Genomic DNA, 17,416 nt, shown 5'->3' with positions numbered 1-17,416 from the left:
GGGAGGAGGGAGATGCAGTTGCAGTATCTGTCCCTCAGTATGTCTGTAGACTGCAAGTTGTGAGAGGGGAGGAGGGAGATGCAGTTGCAGTATCTTTCCCTCAGTATGTTATTGAGACTGCATGCTGTGAGAGGGGAGGAGAGAGATGTAGCTTCAGTATCCAAGACTTACCAGCACTTTATTCTGCTTGTAATCAAGGTACACCTCCTCACAGCCGGCGTAGCACGGGGAGATGTACTCGATGCCGTCCGCTCCGCAGACTGGGTTGAAAGCAGACTTGGAGCAGCCACATTTACTGCTGCATTCGGTGACATTGTGCCAAATTCCAACACTGAAAAACAACAGATATATCCTGAGTGATGAGATATAAATGTGTCCCGTGACACGGGGGTGGAGGTGGTCCGTTCAAATGGATAAATCTGCTATACATATCATTACATAGCTAGACAATGCCTTATACTCCAGTCCCATCCAAAGCTGTATTTACAATTGTGCTGGAATCACTCAGTCCTAGGTTGAAAAACATATCTGCACCCCATAGCTCTCTTTAAGAAGAAGCAAGTAGAATGAATGCAGCTCTGGATGTGAGTAGAGCACAGCCAATATCAACAGCACATGTACAATGTAATACCCAGGAGGAGATATATTCTTCATGCAATCAGTAGAAGTAAGATAATTACTTCATTGGGGCCCAAAAGAGACTCCTCTGGTCTGGACCCCCCTTCACTAACCTCGCTAGTTCCAAGGGCCATGTGTGTTCTTATACTGTACATCACATAGGAGGAGAGAGTAGAGAGAACGATACCTATCCATCAATCCGGCCTCCGTCCCCAATTACTCACAGATCGACTATTCCGTGCGCACTTGCTGTTACCAACCATTATGACAGAGCCTCGATAAACCACTCTAGTGGTACTGCAAGCTTCGAGTCATTAGAATACAGGCTGATTTGTACCCAGCTTTCCTGGGCTCCTGCACGCATGGGAAGCGAAAACTCAAGTCATCACCTGTCCATTCTAGGTCACATAAAAATGGACACTGAGACATACACAGAATGCCTGGCCGCCTAAAGTCTTTACATCACAATATCTATCTCAGTAGAAGCACAAACCAAAAATGGCAACAGCACACAGAATACATTTAATATCAGAGGTATACATACCTAGAATCAATGCTCTAACCACATTAAATAATGCAAGGCTCTTGGGATATAATTTGATCAAATTACATTGGCCCATCTACCAACGTCCGGGTGACCAAGCTCAGATGGGTCCTAACGCTATATCTGTATGCACTGAGTTCAGCCTTAGTGGTGACTGTATATATCTGTATGTAATGCGCTCCCCCTTCGAGGTGGCTGTATAAATCTGTATGCAGTGAGCTCCCCCTAGGGGTAGTTGTATATATCTGTATGTAGTGAGCTCCCCCTAATGGTGGCTATATATATCTGTATGCAGTGAGCTCCCCCTAGTGGTGGCTGTATACATTTGTATGTAGTGATCTCCCCCTCGTGGTGGCTGTATATATCTGTATGCAGTGAGCTCCCCCTAGTGGTAGCTGTATATATCTGTATGCAGTGCGCTCCCCCTAGTGGAGGCTGTATATATCTGTATAAAGTTAGCTCCCCCTAGTGGTGGCTGTATGTACCTGTATGCAAAGAGCTCCTCCTTAGTGGTGGCTGTATATATCTGTATGTAGCGAGCTACCGCTAGTGATGGCTGTATATATTTGTATGTAGTGATCTCCCCCTAGCGGTGGCTTTATATATATGTATGCAGTGAGCTTCCTCTAGTGGTGGCTGTATATATCTGTATGCAGTGCGCTCCCCCTAGTGGTGGCTGTATGTACCTGTATGCAGTGAGCTCCTCCTAGTGGTGGCTGTATATATCTGTATGTAGTGATCTCACCCTAGTGGTGGCTGTATATATCTGTATGCAGTGAGCTCCCCCTAGTGGGGGCTGTATATATCTGTATGCAGTGAGCTCCCCCTAGTGGTGGCTGTATATACCTGTATTCACTGCAGTTCATTTATACAGAACGAGAGCCTTTTCTGTACCTCAAGTGCTGGTCAGCCTGCGGACTTGCAAACTGCTGAGTTGAGCATCCCAGGAAGAGCAGAGGAAGAGCAATCAAAATACAGCTGAGCAGCCCAAAGATGCACATGGCTCCGCACTGCCGCGGGGATAACTGGAACCTCTTCATAATAAAGCCACCTAAAATAATGCCAGCCATCGCTCCGGGGATGATCACAGATCCTGAGGAGGAAGAAGGAACGTAAAGCCATTGTAAAAACATTACTGATGTATTACATCCCCCATCACTAACTGGATGGGAGGCTGGGAGCTTCTCGGGGGTCTTCAGACCCTCAATACTAACCGCATCACTTCATAGGATCATCACAACAAATGTAATCACCAACAATGATGGAAACATCAGCTACAAAGTATAACCAAACATGTCTGAGACGTCCTCCCAAAATGTATTCTAGAGGGGTGATCCTATTATATAAGAGGCCAACATACTCTTTATTAGACCCCCATCCAGTAGCCTTTGGCCATCAGATCTGCAAGGAAGCTTCTTCTAGTTGCTGCAGATTAGATGGCGGTGCCGACATGTTCTGACCGGCTGACAAAAAGGGGTCAGCGATTCATGCTGCTTGCGCCAAATTCTGACCTCCCATCAGCAACAGAAATCTGGCTCCATCTGACCAGGAGATGTTTTCCCGCTGCTCAATGATACAAGTTTTGCGCTCTTTTGCCCGCTGGAGTCTTTCTGTTCCTCTTAGACACAATAGCGCTGGAACTGGTCGCCCGCTGTTATACCATCCGTGCGGAGGAACGGCGAGTTGTGCGTTCGGACACGTTAGTTGGAGCTCCAGCGTTGTATTCAGCTGACTGTGCAGCCTGTTGGTCAGAATGATTCCTGACATCCTCCTCCGACCCCTTTCAGTGATGAGTTGCTTCGATCCACATGATCCCCTTTCACTGATGTTTCCCTCGATCGCGCCATTCTCTGTATACTCTCCACACCGTTACATGAGAAACCCCCCCACGATTGGCAGTCAGACCCCGGCTAGTCTCGCACCGATTACCGGCCTCGTTGGAAGTTGCTCCGATCGCTGGATTTTCCCATCTGATATGGATTCACACTGAAACTGATCCGCGGAAAACTTGACATGTGACTTTCTGCTGCAGCGCAGGATTAGTGGGGGTCCAATACTTTTGTCAACATAATGTATGCTTTTACATCTAGTATTGAACTCAGTGGGCACGGTGATAACTTCTGTACAGGGAAGCGCCAATCATGAAAGGGCCGGGCGCCAATAAAGGGCCAGTCAGTGCACATATAAGCATCCTTCCTGGAGCTGATTTGAGAGTCTGAATTTTGCAATTGGTAAGTTATAATCTGTTCCAGCAGCTTCCGTTGGACCCCTAGAGCACCAACCACTGGGAAACATGTCATGCATTCCTTAAAAGGGGCTTTCCCATTAAAGGGCGATGGCCGAGTGCATCAATATCCATCCACCCCATACAAGTGAATGGAGCGGTGGTGGCGCATGAGCTCCGCCTAACCATTCACATGTAACATTCAGAATGTGCGATTCTTGGGATCCCTGGGGTCCCCAAGTGTGTAGACATCGATTCCCATCCTAGGGATAAGGGATAAATGTTTTTAGTGGTAAAAACCCTTTTAATCAAAATCTTATCAAATAGTGATGTTTACATTGCACTGATATATTGGATTACATTACACTGATACATTAGATTACATTACACTGATACATTAGATTACATTGCACTGATACATTAGATTACATTACACTGATACATTAGATTACATGTAGTTTAGTTTGCATTATAATTGTCTAGATTGATTGTAACTTAAAGGGCATCTCTGCAACGATCACATTCGATGCATATCTTTAGGGAATGAGCTGTAGGTCCAGGCTCAGCCAATGGGAAGAACGGCTAGCTGAGGACTGAATGATATTTATCCTGCATGATGAAAGCTATAAAAATAAGGGATGGAATGCCAGAAATGCCATTTTTTTTGTGTAATGAGTCTAAAAAATGTGACTAAAAAGTGATCAAAAAGACATATATTACCCACAGAGGTAAAAACTACAGCTCACCCCACAAAACCAGCGCTCACACAGAGGAATGGATGAAAAAGTAAAAAAGTTATGGGTCGCAGCCTACGGCAACCTGGTATGTCCGCACATTACACCAAATGCATCTTTGAAGTCATGATTTCTTCCAACAGATCCTAATGGACACAATCAATCAAGTATCACATGACATTGGAATGCGATGACATCATCAAACAATCAGGTCACTTACCGATCATTAAATTAGCTAAGGACGCCGTGATTGAGAACTGCCTCTCCAGGAATTTGGCCATGAATGTGGCCAGCCCGCAGATCATGACGGACAGATTGGCCTGAGCCAAAACCACCAAAATATAGATTGGATTTTTCAACGTCCGAAGTAAGACTTTTGGGAATACTGAAATAAAAGAAACATAATGACATGAATGACCGCAGATTGTACCACATCGACCACTGGATGCACCCCTCCAAACATCCCCATGGTCGTGGGACAGTTCCAGGGTCCTACACAAGGGCAGAGAACAAACTTCAACTCCTCACACTGCAGCTCCATGCAGAGTATAGCCGACTCCGCCCCTTGTATCCCGCTCTCTGGCACTTTACTATACTGAGAGCAGGAGACGGGGGAGGAGTCGGCTCTACTCTGCATGGAGCCGCAATGTGACCTGCACGAATATGAGTAAAAAAGGTTTTCCCTCTGCCAGCTGGATGTTCAGTGGGCAGGGGAAGCTGCGAACTGCATGCAGCACAGAGTGGCACTATTACTTTGAGGGGGTCAGAAGGGAATTATTACTTTAAGGGGGCTCAGAGTGGCACTATTACTTTGAGGGGTTCAGAGGGTCTATTACTCTGGGGGGCTCAGTCGCATTATTACTTTAAAGGGGGCTCAGAGTGGCACAAGTACTTTGAGGGGGCTCAGGGTGGCACTATTACTTTGAGGGGCTCAGAGTTGCATAATTTAAGGGGGCTCAGGGTGGCACTAGTACTATGAGGGGGCTCAGGGTGGCACTATTACTATGAGGGGCTCAGATGGTCTATTACTTTGGGGAGCTGAGAGTCGCGTTATTACTTTAAGGGGGCTCTGAGTGGCACTAGTACTTTGAGGGGGTTCAGGGTGGCATTATTACTTTGAGGGGGCTCAGAGTAGCAGCATTATTTTGAGGGTGTATCAAGTGGCATTATTACTTTAAGGGGCTCAAAATGGCACTTTAAAGGGACATTGACTGCTATACATTTTAGGGTCCACGAAGTGGAACTATAGCACAAAGAAGCATTAATACTTTGAGAGAGCACAGTGTGGCACTACTGCTTTGAGGGAGCACAGAGGGTCCATTACTTTGAGGAGCTCAGAGTGGCATTATTACTTTATGAGGCTCTGAGTGGCACTATTAATTTCAGAAGTTACAGAGCATCATTAACAAGTTAAGGGGGCACAGAGTGGCACTACTACTTACAGGGGGCATAGAGTGGCACTACTACTTACAGGGGGCACAGAGTGGCACTACTACTTACAGGGTGCACAGAGTGTTTGTATTAATTTGAGGGGTCACACTGTAGCAATATTACTTTGAGGGGCCAAAGAGGGTTATTATTAATTTGTGGAGGCAGAGGGGCCTTTATTAATTATAGAGCCCACAGAGAGGCCCTATTACTTTAGGGGGGAATAGACCAGCAGGGTTAGAGGTGTGACCTAATGTTAAAACAATTGGTAGTCTATGCAGGGATTGTCCCTATTTTATTCTTCGGAAGTTGGGAGGTGTAGAATGCGATGCGTTAATTATGTTTATGAGTTTTCAAGTCATGCCTGCACAGAAAATTGGTGAACTGATTTGCATACGACTGGTGAAGAATACTCGGAATCACTAAACCCATATTTACTGGGGTCAATTCTAATCTGTAAAGATGACAGGTCTATACAGTGTATGACTCTTCTTGGAATCGACCAATCATGTAGCTCTGCTCATCTGGAGCATAAACAGAATGCAAGGATTGCAGTAAATACTGACACACATAGACCAGTAGAAATGAGGGATCTCCATTAAAATATCATTTTGCATGATTGATCTGCTGCTCAGGGCTTGGCACAGCTGGTAACACGGACTGTATTATAAATTCCTGCTGCCACCCCGCTATATTTGACAAGTCGTCGGTGCCTTTAGCTAAACGAATGCATATTTATCATTTTTCACTTTATGCTTTCCATTTTCACATAAACCATATGCAGCCCAGATGCAGATCTTGGATATGTGTGAAGATTCCCCGGTCTACGCTACAGAGTTCTTAATGCCTCGGCCTCCGGAGGATTCAGGAGGAAGATGGCATTTTCTGTATATAGAAGAGCGCTTCACTGAGGCGACAGACGCGGGATGAACCTCTAAAAGTGTGCTACCTCCTCGGGGACCGGCAGGACCAACACCTGCCAACTCTGAAGTGCCAAGATAAAAACACTTCACGTGTGAGATGGAAGAGGAACAACTACAAGGACGCCGAAGACCTCCATCAGAGAATTCAGCTCCGGAGACAAACATGCCACCACTAAAAATGTATGAGAGGAAATAAGAACGGAGCGCATTGAGGGAAAAACACTAAATATGTAGAAACTAAAATAATCAAAAAAAATAAGAGAACCACAAAATAAATAGAAAATAGAAATCTATATATATAAAATTGAATGTATGCGTGTGTGTCTGTCTGTGTGTCTGTCTGTGTATCTGTGTGTCTGTCTGTGTGTGTGTGTTTGTCCTTTATGCACTACTACACCATTCATCCGATCGCCATAAAACGTTGGGAAGTTGTTGAGTGCACTCCTGGGAAGATTATAGGCATAGTTCAACTATCCTATGATAAATGGCACACGTGCGAGCGTCGCCGACAGTTACGCCCCCCCCCCCCCCACGTAGATCGTTCGATTTCCATCATTGCCACCAATTCTCTCACTTCCCAATGTCGTAGAAACATGAAATTTGGCACGAGCATTGATTATGTCATAAATAGGAAACGTTAATGGGTCCCAACTCGATTATTCAATTCTAAGCGCCAAACAATTAGCGTCCAAATTTTATGTACCGAATCTAATTCTCTCACTTCCCGATGTCATAGAAACTTGAAATTTGGCACAAGCATTGATTGTATCATAAATAGGAAAAGTTAATGGGTCCCAACTCGATTATTCAATTCTAAGCGCCAAAGAATTAGCGTCCAAATTTTATGTACCGAATCTAATTCTCTCACTTCCCAATGTCATAGAAATTTGAAATTGGGCACGAGCATTGGTTATGTCATAAATAGGAAAGGTTAATGGGTCCCAACTCAATTATTCAATTCTATGCGCAAAAGAATTAGCGTCCAAATTTTACGTACAGAATCTAATTCTCTCACTTCCTGATGTCATCTATATATATAAAAATGAATGTATGTCTGTCTGTCCTTTATGCATTACTACACCATTCATCTAATTGCCATGGGACGTTGCTGAGTACACTCCTGGGAAGATTACTGGCATAGTACATCTATCCTACGATAGGTGGGGTGCGTGCGAGCGTCGTCGACAGTTATGCCCCCCAGACAAAGATCGTTTGATTTCCATTACAAGCACAAAAGCAAAAGGCATTACGAGCAACGGGAGGCGTGTTCAACTACAAAATGATGCATCCGCCGAACGTATCGCAGGACAATTGCTGGATATTGAGAATGCTGAGGTAAAATGAAAGCTGTGCTGTGATTGGTTGCTATTTCTTATACTGCTGAGGTAACATGAAAGCTATGCTGTGATTGGTTGCTATATATTATACTGCTGAGGCAACATGAAAGCTGCGCTGTGATTGGTTGGTACTGCTTATACTGCTGAGGTAACATGAAAACTGTGCTGTGATTGGTTGTTATATATTATACTGAGGTAACATGAAAGCTGCGCTGTGATTGGTTGCTATATATTATACTGCTGAGGTTACATGAAAGCTGCGCTGTGATTGGTTGCTATTTTTTTATATTGCTGAGGCAGAATAAAAGTTGTGCTGTGATTGGTTGTTATTTCTCTTACTGCTGAGGTAACATGAAAGCTGCGCTGTGATTGGTTGCTCTATATTATACTGAGGTAACATGAAAGCTGTGCTGTGATTGGTTGGTATATATTATACTGCTGAGGTAACATGAAAGCTGCGCTGTGATTGGTTGTGATATATTATACTGCTGAGGTAACATGAAAGCTGCGCTGTGATTGGTTGTTATATATTATACCGCTGAGGTAACATGAAAGCTGCGCTGTGATTGGTTGTTATATATTATACTGCTGAGGTAACATGAAAGCTGTGTTGTGATTGGTTGTTATATATTATACTGAGGTAACATGAAAGCTGCGCTGTGATTGGTTGTTATATATTATACTGCTGAGGTAACATGAAAGCTGTGTTGTGATTGGTTGGTATATATTATACTGCTGAGGTAACATGAAAGCTGCGCTGTGATTGGTTGTGATATATTATACTGCTGAGGTAACATGAAAGCTGCACTGTGATTGGTTGTTATATATTATACCGCTGAGGTAACATGACAGCTGCGCTGTGATTGGTTGTTATATATTATACTGCTGAGGTAACATGAAAGCTGTGTTGTGATTGGTTGTTATATATTATACTGAGGTAACATGAAAGCTGTGCTGTGATTGGTTGTTATATATTATACCGCTGAGGTAACATGAAAGCTGCGCTGTGATTGGTTGTTATATATTATACTGCTGAGGTAACATGAAAGCTGTGCTGTGATTGGTTGTTATATATTATACTGCTGAGGTAACATGAAAACTGTGCTGTGATTGGTTGTTATATATTATACTGCTGAGGTAACATGAAAGCTGTGCTGTGATTGGTTGTTATATATTATACTGCTGAGGTAACATGAAAGCTGTGCTGTGATTGGTTGTTATATATTATACTGCTGAGGTAACATGAAAGCTGCGCTGTGATTGGTTGTTATATATTATACTGAGGTAACATGAAAGCTGTGCTGTGATTGGTTGTTATATATTATACTGAGGTAACATGAAAGCTGTGCTGTGATTGGTTGTTATATATTATACTGAGGTAACATGAAAGCTGCGCTGTGATTGGTTGTTATATATTATACTGCTGAGGTAACATGAATGCTGCGCTGTGATTGGTTGTTATATATTATACTGCTGAGGTAACATGTAAGCTGTGCTGCGATTGGTTGTTATATATTATACTGCTGAGGTAACATGAAAGCTGTGCTGTGATTGGTTGTTATATATTATACTGCTGAGGTAACATGAAAGCTGTGCTGCGATTGGTTGTTATATATTATACTGCTGAGGTAACATGAAAGCTGCGCTGTGATTGGTTGTTATATATTATACTGCTGAGGTAACATGAAAGCTGTGCTGTGATTGGTTGTTATATATTATACTGCTGAGGTAACATGTAAGCTGTGCTGTGATTGGTTGTTATCTAGATATATAAAAACAAATGTATGTATGTCTGTCTTCGCAGCAACGCGCCACGGGTAAGCTAGTGAGCTATAAAATAAATAAAGAAAATAAATACAAAAAGAATAAAAATAACTACAAAATAATAAGAAATACAAAATAACTATGAAATGAATAAATATAGAAAATATATAATTTAATATAAACAGGGGTGCTCCCATCGGGGCCAAACATGGCTGCATCAGGCACACTGCTATAAACGAGGAGGGTGGGTAGCCGGAAGAATGTGGCTGGGCCGTTTCCATAACTCCTATAGCATATGATAGCTGTGCCACGCTGCTTGTGTAAATCCCGTTGACTTCTATGGGAGTTACATAAACAGTGTAGTGAAGTCCGCTCAGCTGCTTCCATTCTCCCCACCACCCATGGTCCTCACATACAGCCAGGCTGAAGTAATGGAGGCCTAAACTCAATTCAGTTGCTGGTCCTAGAGGTGGGATGCACAGTTATCGAATTTTGATAGCATATCCTGTGATTCTGCCATAAAGATCACAGATGGGAAGATCCCATTAACTATAAAACATCTAAGAATTATTGGGGAAAATCAGAAATAAACGACATCACTACAAAATACATTTTTAAAGTACAAAATTCGTAAATAAATAATTAAAATAAGTTAAAAAAAAGTTATTAAAAATATAAGTTCTAAAATAAATGATACATTAACGATGAAATATAAACGGGAAATATGAAAAAAATAACTACAAACAACCTAAATGAATACAAGAGAAATAAAATGATAAAACAATACATCAAAAACGGCAATAAAGTCATAAATACAGAAGAGGAAATAGAAGAAATTAAAAATATATAAATAAATAAACTAAAATAAGAAACTCTGAAATATTCAGTAGAATAAATACAAAATAAATGAATACAAAACGTAACAAAATAGAGAAACCCCAAAACAACAAACCAATCAGATGTGAGATAATTACAAACGACTAAATGCATAAAGGGATGGGCGAAGATAGAACCTTACAAGATAAAGACTGACTCTCTGATGGGTGGGAGTCTGACTGCTGGGATCCCCCGAGTCAGAAGAATAGGGATGAAGCAACGGCCGCGCATGCGCATTGCCACTCCAGTCATTTTAATGGGAGAACTGCCGGTCGTTGGGCTCAAACACTTGGCTATCGCTCCTGCTCCCACTGGAATGAATGAGGCCAGTGTTTGACTGCCACCGTTATGTGCTGCTGGCCAAGCACAGGAAGCTGCAGGTGGCCCAAATATTAAGGTTAATGAATGAGAATCTTTTTTTCTCAGCCATTTTCACTTGAAGCATTTAGCTTTCAGTAGTTGGACGGCCCCTTTAAGACTATAAACTCTGTACTGATTCATGGTCCTGGCCCCGTTGCAGAAGGACTACAAGCGCCATTTGAGTAGGAGCAGAAGCATATGCAGCCTCTGCGGTGGGATGTGAGGCGGACTCATACATAATATCTAGAGATGAGCGAACGTACTCGTCCGAGCTTGATACTCGTTCGAGTATTAGCGTGTTTGGGATGCTCGTTACTCGTAACGAGTACCACGCGATGTTCGGGTTACTTTCACTTTCCTCTCTGAGACGTTAGCGCGCTTTTCTGGCCAATTGAAAGACAGGGAAGGCATTACAACTTCCCCCTGCGACGTTCAAGCCCTATACCACCCCCCTGCAGTGGGTGGCTGGCGAGATCAGATGTCACCCGAGTATATAAATCGGCCCCTCCCGCGGCTCGCCTCAGATGCATTCTGACATAGAGGAGGGAAAGTGGTATCGTGTTGGAGCTGCTCTAGGGAGAGTGTTAGGAGTTAGTGTAGGCTTCAAGAACCCCAACGGTCCTTCTTAGGGCCACATCTAACCGTGTGCAGTACTGTGGAGGCTGCTTTTAGCAGTGTTGCACATTTTTTTTTTTTGGTATATCGGCCGTGCAGAGCATTGCGTCCTGCAGTAATAGTCCAGGGACAGAAGTGTGGAGGCAGGGAGAGCGGTAGGAGTTATTGTAGGCTTCAAGAACCCCAACGGTCCTTCTTAGGGCCACATCTGACCGTGTGCAGTACTGTGGAGGCTGCTTTTTGCAGTGTTGCACATTTTTTTTTTTTTGGTATATCGGCCGTGCAGAGCATTGCGCCCTGCAGTAATACTACAGGGACAGAATTGTGTAGGCAGGGCCAGAAGACATATATTATTGATTGAATATACGCAGTGGGCCTTTTGAAAAAAATATTTGAAAAAAATCTATTTGGCCTGCCTGTCACTGTGCTCAGTGTTCTGGGTCCGTGTCTGCTGGAGGTAGTAGTTCTCCAAATAAATACGCAGCCAGCTAAGTGTTACAGCAGGCTTGCGCCAAATTATTTCCTGGCGTTCCGTAAGCGAACTCAGCCTCCAACCACAGGCCAATAAGCGGCACATTTAATTACAGTGTTGTGTTTCTGCATTCCTGGTAATACAGCATGCTGAGGGGTAGGGGTAGGCCTAGAGGACATGGGGGCGGCCGAGGACGCGGAGGCCCTAGTCCGGGTGTGGGCACAGGCCGAGCTCCTGATCCAGGTGTATCGCAGCCGACTGCTGCGGGATTAGGAGAGAGGCACGTTTCTGGCGTCCCCACATTCATCTCACAATTAATGGGTCCACGTGGTAGACCTTTATTAGAAAATGAGCAGTGTGAGCAGGTCCTGTCGTGGATGGCAGAAAGTGCTTCCAGCAACCTATCATCCACCCAGAGTTCTGCGCCGTCCACTGCTGCAACTCAGAATCCTCTGGCTGCTGGTCCTCCTTCCTCCCAGCCTCCTCACTCCATGAAAATGAGACATTCTGAGGAGCGGGCAGACTCCCAGGAACTGCTCTCGGGCCCCTGCTCAGATTGGGCAGCAGTGGTTCCTCTCCCACCAGAGGAGTTTATCGTGACTGATGCCCAACCATTGGAAAGTTCCCGGGGTCCGGGGGATGAGGCTGGGGACTTCCGGCAACTGTCTCAAGACCTTTCAGTGGGTGAGGAGGCCGATGACGATGAGACACAGTTGTCTATCAGTGAGGTAGTAGTAAGGGCAGTAAGTCCGAGGGAGGAGCGCACAGAGGATTCTGAGGAAGAGCAGCAGGACGATGAGGTGACTGACCCCACCTGGTTTGCTACGCCTACTGAGGACAGGTCTTCAGAGGGGGAGGCAAGGGCAGCAGGGCAGGTTGGAAGAGGCAGTGCGGTGTCCAGGGGTAGAGGCAGGGCCAGACCGAATAATCCACCAACTGTTTCCCAAAGCGCCCCCTCGCGCCATGCCACCCTGCAGAGGCCAAGGTGCTCTAAGGTCTGGCAGTTTTTCACTGAGAGTGCAGATGATCGACGAACAGTGGTGTGCAACCTTTGTCGCGCCAAGATCAGCCGGGGAGCCACCACCAGCAGCCTCACCACCACCAGCATGCGCAGACATATGATGGCCAAGCACCCCACAAGGTGGGACGAAGGCCGTTCACCGCCTCCGGTTTGCACCGCTGCCTCCCCCCCCTGTGCCCCAACCTGCCACTGAGATCCAACCCCGCTCTGAGGACACAGGCACTACCGTCTCCTGGCCTGCACCCACACCCTCACCTCCGCTGTCCTCGGCCCCATCCAGCAATGTCTGTCAGCTCAGCGTCCAGCCGTCGCTAGCACAAGTGTTTGAGCGCAAGCGCAAGTACGCCGCCACGCACCCGCACTCTCAAGTGTTAAACGTGCACATTGCCAAATTTATCAGCCTGGAGATGCTGCCGTATAGGGTTGTGGAAACGGAGTCCTTCAAAAGTATGATGGCGGCGGCGGCCCCGCGCTACTCAGTTCCCAGTCGCCACTACTTTTCCCGATGTGCCGTCCCAGCCCTGCACGACCACGTCTCCCGCAACATTGTACGCGCCCTCACCAACGCGGTTACTGCCAAGGTCCACTTAACAACGGACACGTGGACAAGCACAGGCGGGCAGGGCCACTATATCTACCTGACGGCACATTGGGTGAATTTAGTGGAGGCTGGGACAGAGTCAGAGCCTGGGACCGCTCACGTCCTACCCACCCCCAGAATTGCGGGCCACAGCTCGGTGGTGGTATCTGCGGCGGTGTATGCTTCCTCCACTAAACCACCCTCCTCCTCCTCCAACGCAACCTCTGTCTTGCAATCCAGATGTGTTAGCAGCAGCAGAACGTCGCCAGCAGTCGGTGTCGCGCGTCGTGGCAGCACAGCGGTGGGCAAGCGGCAGCAGGCCGTGCTGAAACTACTCAGCTTAGGAGATAAGAGGCACACGGCCCACGAACTGCTGCAGGGTCTGACAGAGCAGACCGACCGCTGGCTTGCGCCGCTGAGCCTCCAACCGGGCATGGTCGTGTGTGACAACGGCCGTAACCTGGTGGCGGCTCTGCAGCTCGGCAGCCTCACGCATGTGCCATGCCTGGCCCACGTCTTTAATTTGGTGGTTCAGTGCTTTCTGAAAAGCTACCCACGCTTGTCAGACCTGCTCGGAAAGGTGCGCCGGCTCTGCGCACATTTCCGCAAGTCCCACACGGACGCTGCCACCCTGCGGACACTGCAACATCGGTTTAATCTGCCAGTGCACCGACTGCTGTGCGACGTGCCCACACGGTGGAACTCTACGCTCCACATGTTGGCCAGGCTCTATGAGCAGCGTAGAGCTATAGTGGAATACCAACTCCAACATGGGCGGCGCAGTGGGAGTCAGCCTCCTCAATTATTTTCAGAAGAGTGGGCCTGGTTGGCAGACATCTGCCAGGTCCTTCGAAACTTTGAGGAGTCTACCCAGGTGGTGAGCGGCGATGCTGCAATCATTAGCGTCACCATTCCTCTGCTATGCCTCTTGAGAAGTTCCCTGCAAAGCATAAAGGCAGACGCTTTGCACTCGGAAACAGAGCCGGGGGAAGACAGTATGTCGCTGGATAGTCAGAGCACCCTCCTGTCTATATCTCAGCGCGGTGAGGAGGAGGAGGAGGAGGAGGAAGATGAGGAGGAGAGGGAAGACACAGCTTGGCCCACTGGTGAGGGTACACATGCTGCTTGCCTGTCATCCTTTCAGCGTGTATGGCCTGAGGAGGAGGAGGATCCTGAAAGTGATCTTCCTAGTGAAGACAGCCATGTGTTGTGTACAGGTACCCTGGCCCACATGGCTGACTTCATGTTAGGATGCCTTTCTCGTGACCCTCGCGTTACACGCATTCTGGCCACTACGGATTACTGGTTGTACACACTGCTCGACCCACGGTATAAGGAGAACCTTTCCACTCTCATACCCGAAGAGGAAAGGGGTTCGAGAGTGTTGCTATACCACAGGACCCTGGCGGACAAACTGATGGTAAAATTCCCATATGACAGTGCTAGTGGCCGAAGGCGCAGTACCGAGGGCAAGGTAGCAGGGGAGGTGCGGAGATCGAGCAGCATGTACATCCCAGGCAGTGCAACAGTCTTTAAGGGCCTGGACAGCTTTATGGCTCCCCACCAAGACTGTGTCACCGCTCCCCAGTCAAGGCTGAGTCGGCGGGAGCACTGTAAAAGGATGGTGAGGGAGTACGTAGCCGATCGCACGACCGTCCTCCGTGACGCCTCTGCCACCTACAACTACTGGGTGTCGAAGCTGGACACGTGGCCTGAACTCGCGCTGTATGCCCTGGAGGTGCTTGCTTGTCCTGCGGCTAGCGTCTTGTCAGAGAGGGTGTTTAGTGCGGCTGGGGGAATCATCACAGATAAGCGTACCCGCCTGTCAACCGACAGTGCCGACAGGCTAACACTCATCAAGATGAACAAAGGCTGGATTTCCCCAGACTTCTCTTCTCCACCAGCGGACAGCAGCGATACCTAAACAATACGTAGGCTGCACCCGCGGATGGAAGCATCGTTCTCTATCCCCATTAAAAACGGGGACCTTTTTGCTTCATCAATCTGTGTATAATATTCCTCCTCCTCCTCCTGCTCCTCCTCCTGAAACCTCACGTAATCACGCTGAACGGGCAATTTTTCTTAGGCCCACAAGGCTCAGTCATATAATTTTTATAAACAACTAGCGTACCCGTCGTGCGTTGCTGCGAAGACAGACATACATACATACATTCGTTTTTATATATCTAGATGACGGCAGCAGCGACCACTGAGCTTTTGTAGGCCGCTGCTTCCCCCTTGCAGGCTGAATAAAATAGCCGTTGTGTGGAACATCCAATTTATCCGGCTGCTGTGGCTTCTTGGGAAGATAGCCTAGTACATGTTTGCCCACTTCCAACTCCAATGGAGACTGACTGTAAATGGCTGGCGTGCTCTAGTATTTATGGTTTCAAGCTGTACGTGTCATTGCATACAGTCTATCTATCTATCTATCTATCTATCTATCTATCTATCTATCTATCTATCTATCTATCTATCTATCTATCTATCTATCTATCAGGGTTATTGCATACAGTCTATCTATCTATCTATCTATCTATCTAACTATCTATCTATGACATCAGGAAATGAGAGAATTAGATTCCGTACGTAAAATTTGAACGCTAATTCTTTGGCGCTTTGAATTGAATAATCGAGTTGGGACCCATTAACTTTTCCTATTTATGACATAATCAATGCTCGTGCCAAATTTCAAGTTTCTATGACATTGGGAAGTGAGAGAATTAAATTCCGTACATAAAATTTGGACGCTAATTCTTTTGCACTTAGAATTGAATAATCGAGTTGGGATGAGACATAAGGCCTTGCCCATAAGCATTCCCCAACCTCCAAGAACTGAACCTACCTACCTGAATGAGATTTTGTAGGCCGCTGCTTCCCCCTTGCGGGCTGAATAAAATAGCCGTTGGGTGGAACATACAATTTATTCGGCTGCTGTGGCTTCTTAGGAAGATATCCTAGTACTTGTTTACCCACTTCCAACTCCAATGGTAATTGGCTGGCGTGCTCTAGTGGTTCCAAGCTGTACGTGTCATAATAGAGCCTTAATGACATCACAATGCAGCTTTATAGAACATGTTGGGGCATGTTCAAGGGCGTCCAATGTTGATGACATCAGTGATGACATCACAATAGCAGGTGGCTTACTTATTCGATCTACGTGGGGGGGTGGTAACTTTCGACGGCGCTCGCGCGCGCGCCATTTATCGTAGGATAGTTGTACTATGCCTATAATCTTCCCAGGAGTGTACTCAACAACTTCCCAAAGTTTCATGGCGATCGGATGAATGGTGTAGTAGCGCATAAAGGACAAACAGACACGCACGCACGCACGCACGCATACAGACATACATTCATTTTTATATATATAGATTTTTATACGTTTCAATGCTCATTAAAGCGTTGAAACTTTCACCTCAACCAATTTTTATTTTAACTGGGCTGCCTCCAGGCCTAGTTACCAATTAAGCCACATTAACCAAAGCGATTAATGGATTTCACCTGCCCTCTCGGTTGGGCATGGGCAGTTTTTCTGAGGTACATTAGTACTGTTGGTACACCAATTTTTGTGGGCCCTCGCCTACAGTCTAATCAAATGAATTTTTAGCCCACCTGCATTACAGCTGATGTTACATCAGCTGTGTTGGGCACTGCAATGGGATATATTTATGTACCGCCGGTGGGTTCCAGGGAGCCACCCATGCTGTCGGTCCACAGGGACTTGTAAATGCATCTGTTTCCACTTCTAAAGAACCCCAGTCTGACTGGGGCATGCAGTGTGGGCCGAAGCCCACCTGCATTAAACATGACATTACTACCTCAGCTGTGATGGGCACTGCAATGGGATATATTTATGTACCGCCGGTGGCTTCCTGGCACCCACCCATGCTGTGGGTCCACAGGGAGTTGTAAATGCATCT

The 17,416-nt window shown here is 46.3% G+C and overlaps 1 protein-coding gene across 4 annotated transcripts in view; it reads right to left on the bottom strand.

Moving 5' to 3' along the window:
• SLCO2B1 (solute carrier organic anion transporter family member 2B1) overlaps nt 1-17,416 on the bottom strand; it is a 149,690-nt gene that overhangs the window by 51,012 nt on the left and 81,262 nt on the right. For all 4 annotated transcript variants that reach the window (XM_066588373.1, XM_066588374.1, XM_066588376.1 and 1 more), the window contains 3 exons: nt 4,341-4,505; nt 2,057-2,255; nt 172-331 (listed from right to left, as the gene is read on the bottom strand). In XM_066588373.1, coding sequence (XP_066444470.1) covers nt 172-331; nt 2,057-2,255; nt 4,341-4,505 — 524 coding nt within the window. The remainder of the gene's footprint in view (nt 1-171; nt 332-2,056; nt 2,256-4,340; nt 4,506-17,416) is intronic.

This window comes from Eleutherodactylus coqui, chromosome 1, assembly GCF_035609145.1.
Source record: "Eleutherodactylus coqui strain aEleCoq1 chromosome 1, aEleCoq1.hap1, whole genome shotgun sequence".
In the NCBI taxonomy this organism is placed as follows: Eukaryota; Metazoa; Chordata; class Amphibia; order Anura; family Eleutherodactylidae; genus Eleutherodactylus; species Eleutherodactylus coqui.
This window is presented reverse-complemented; position numbering and strand designations above follow the sequence as displayed.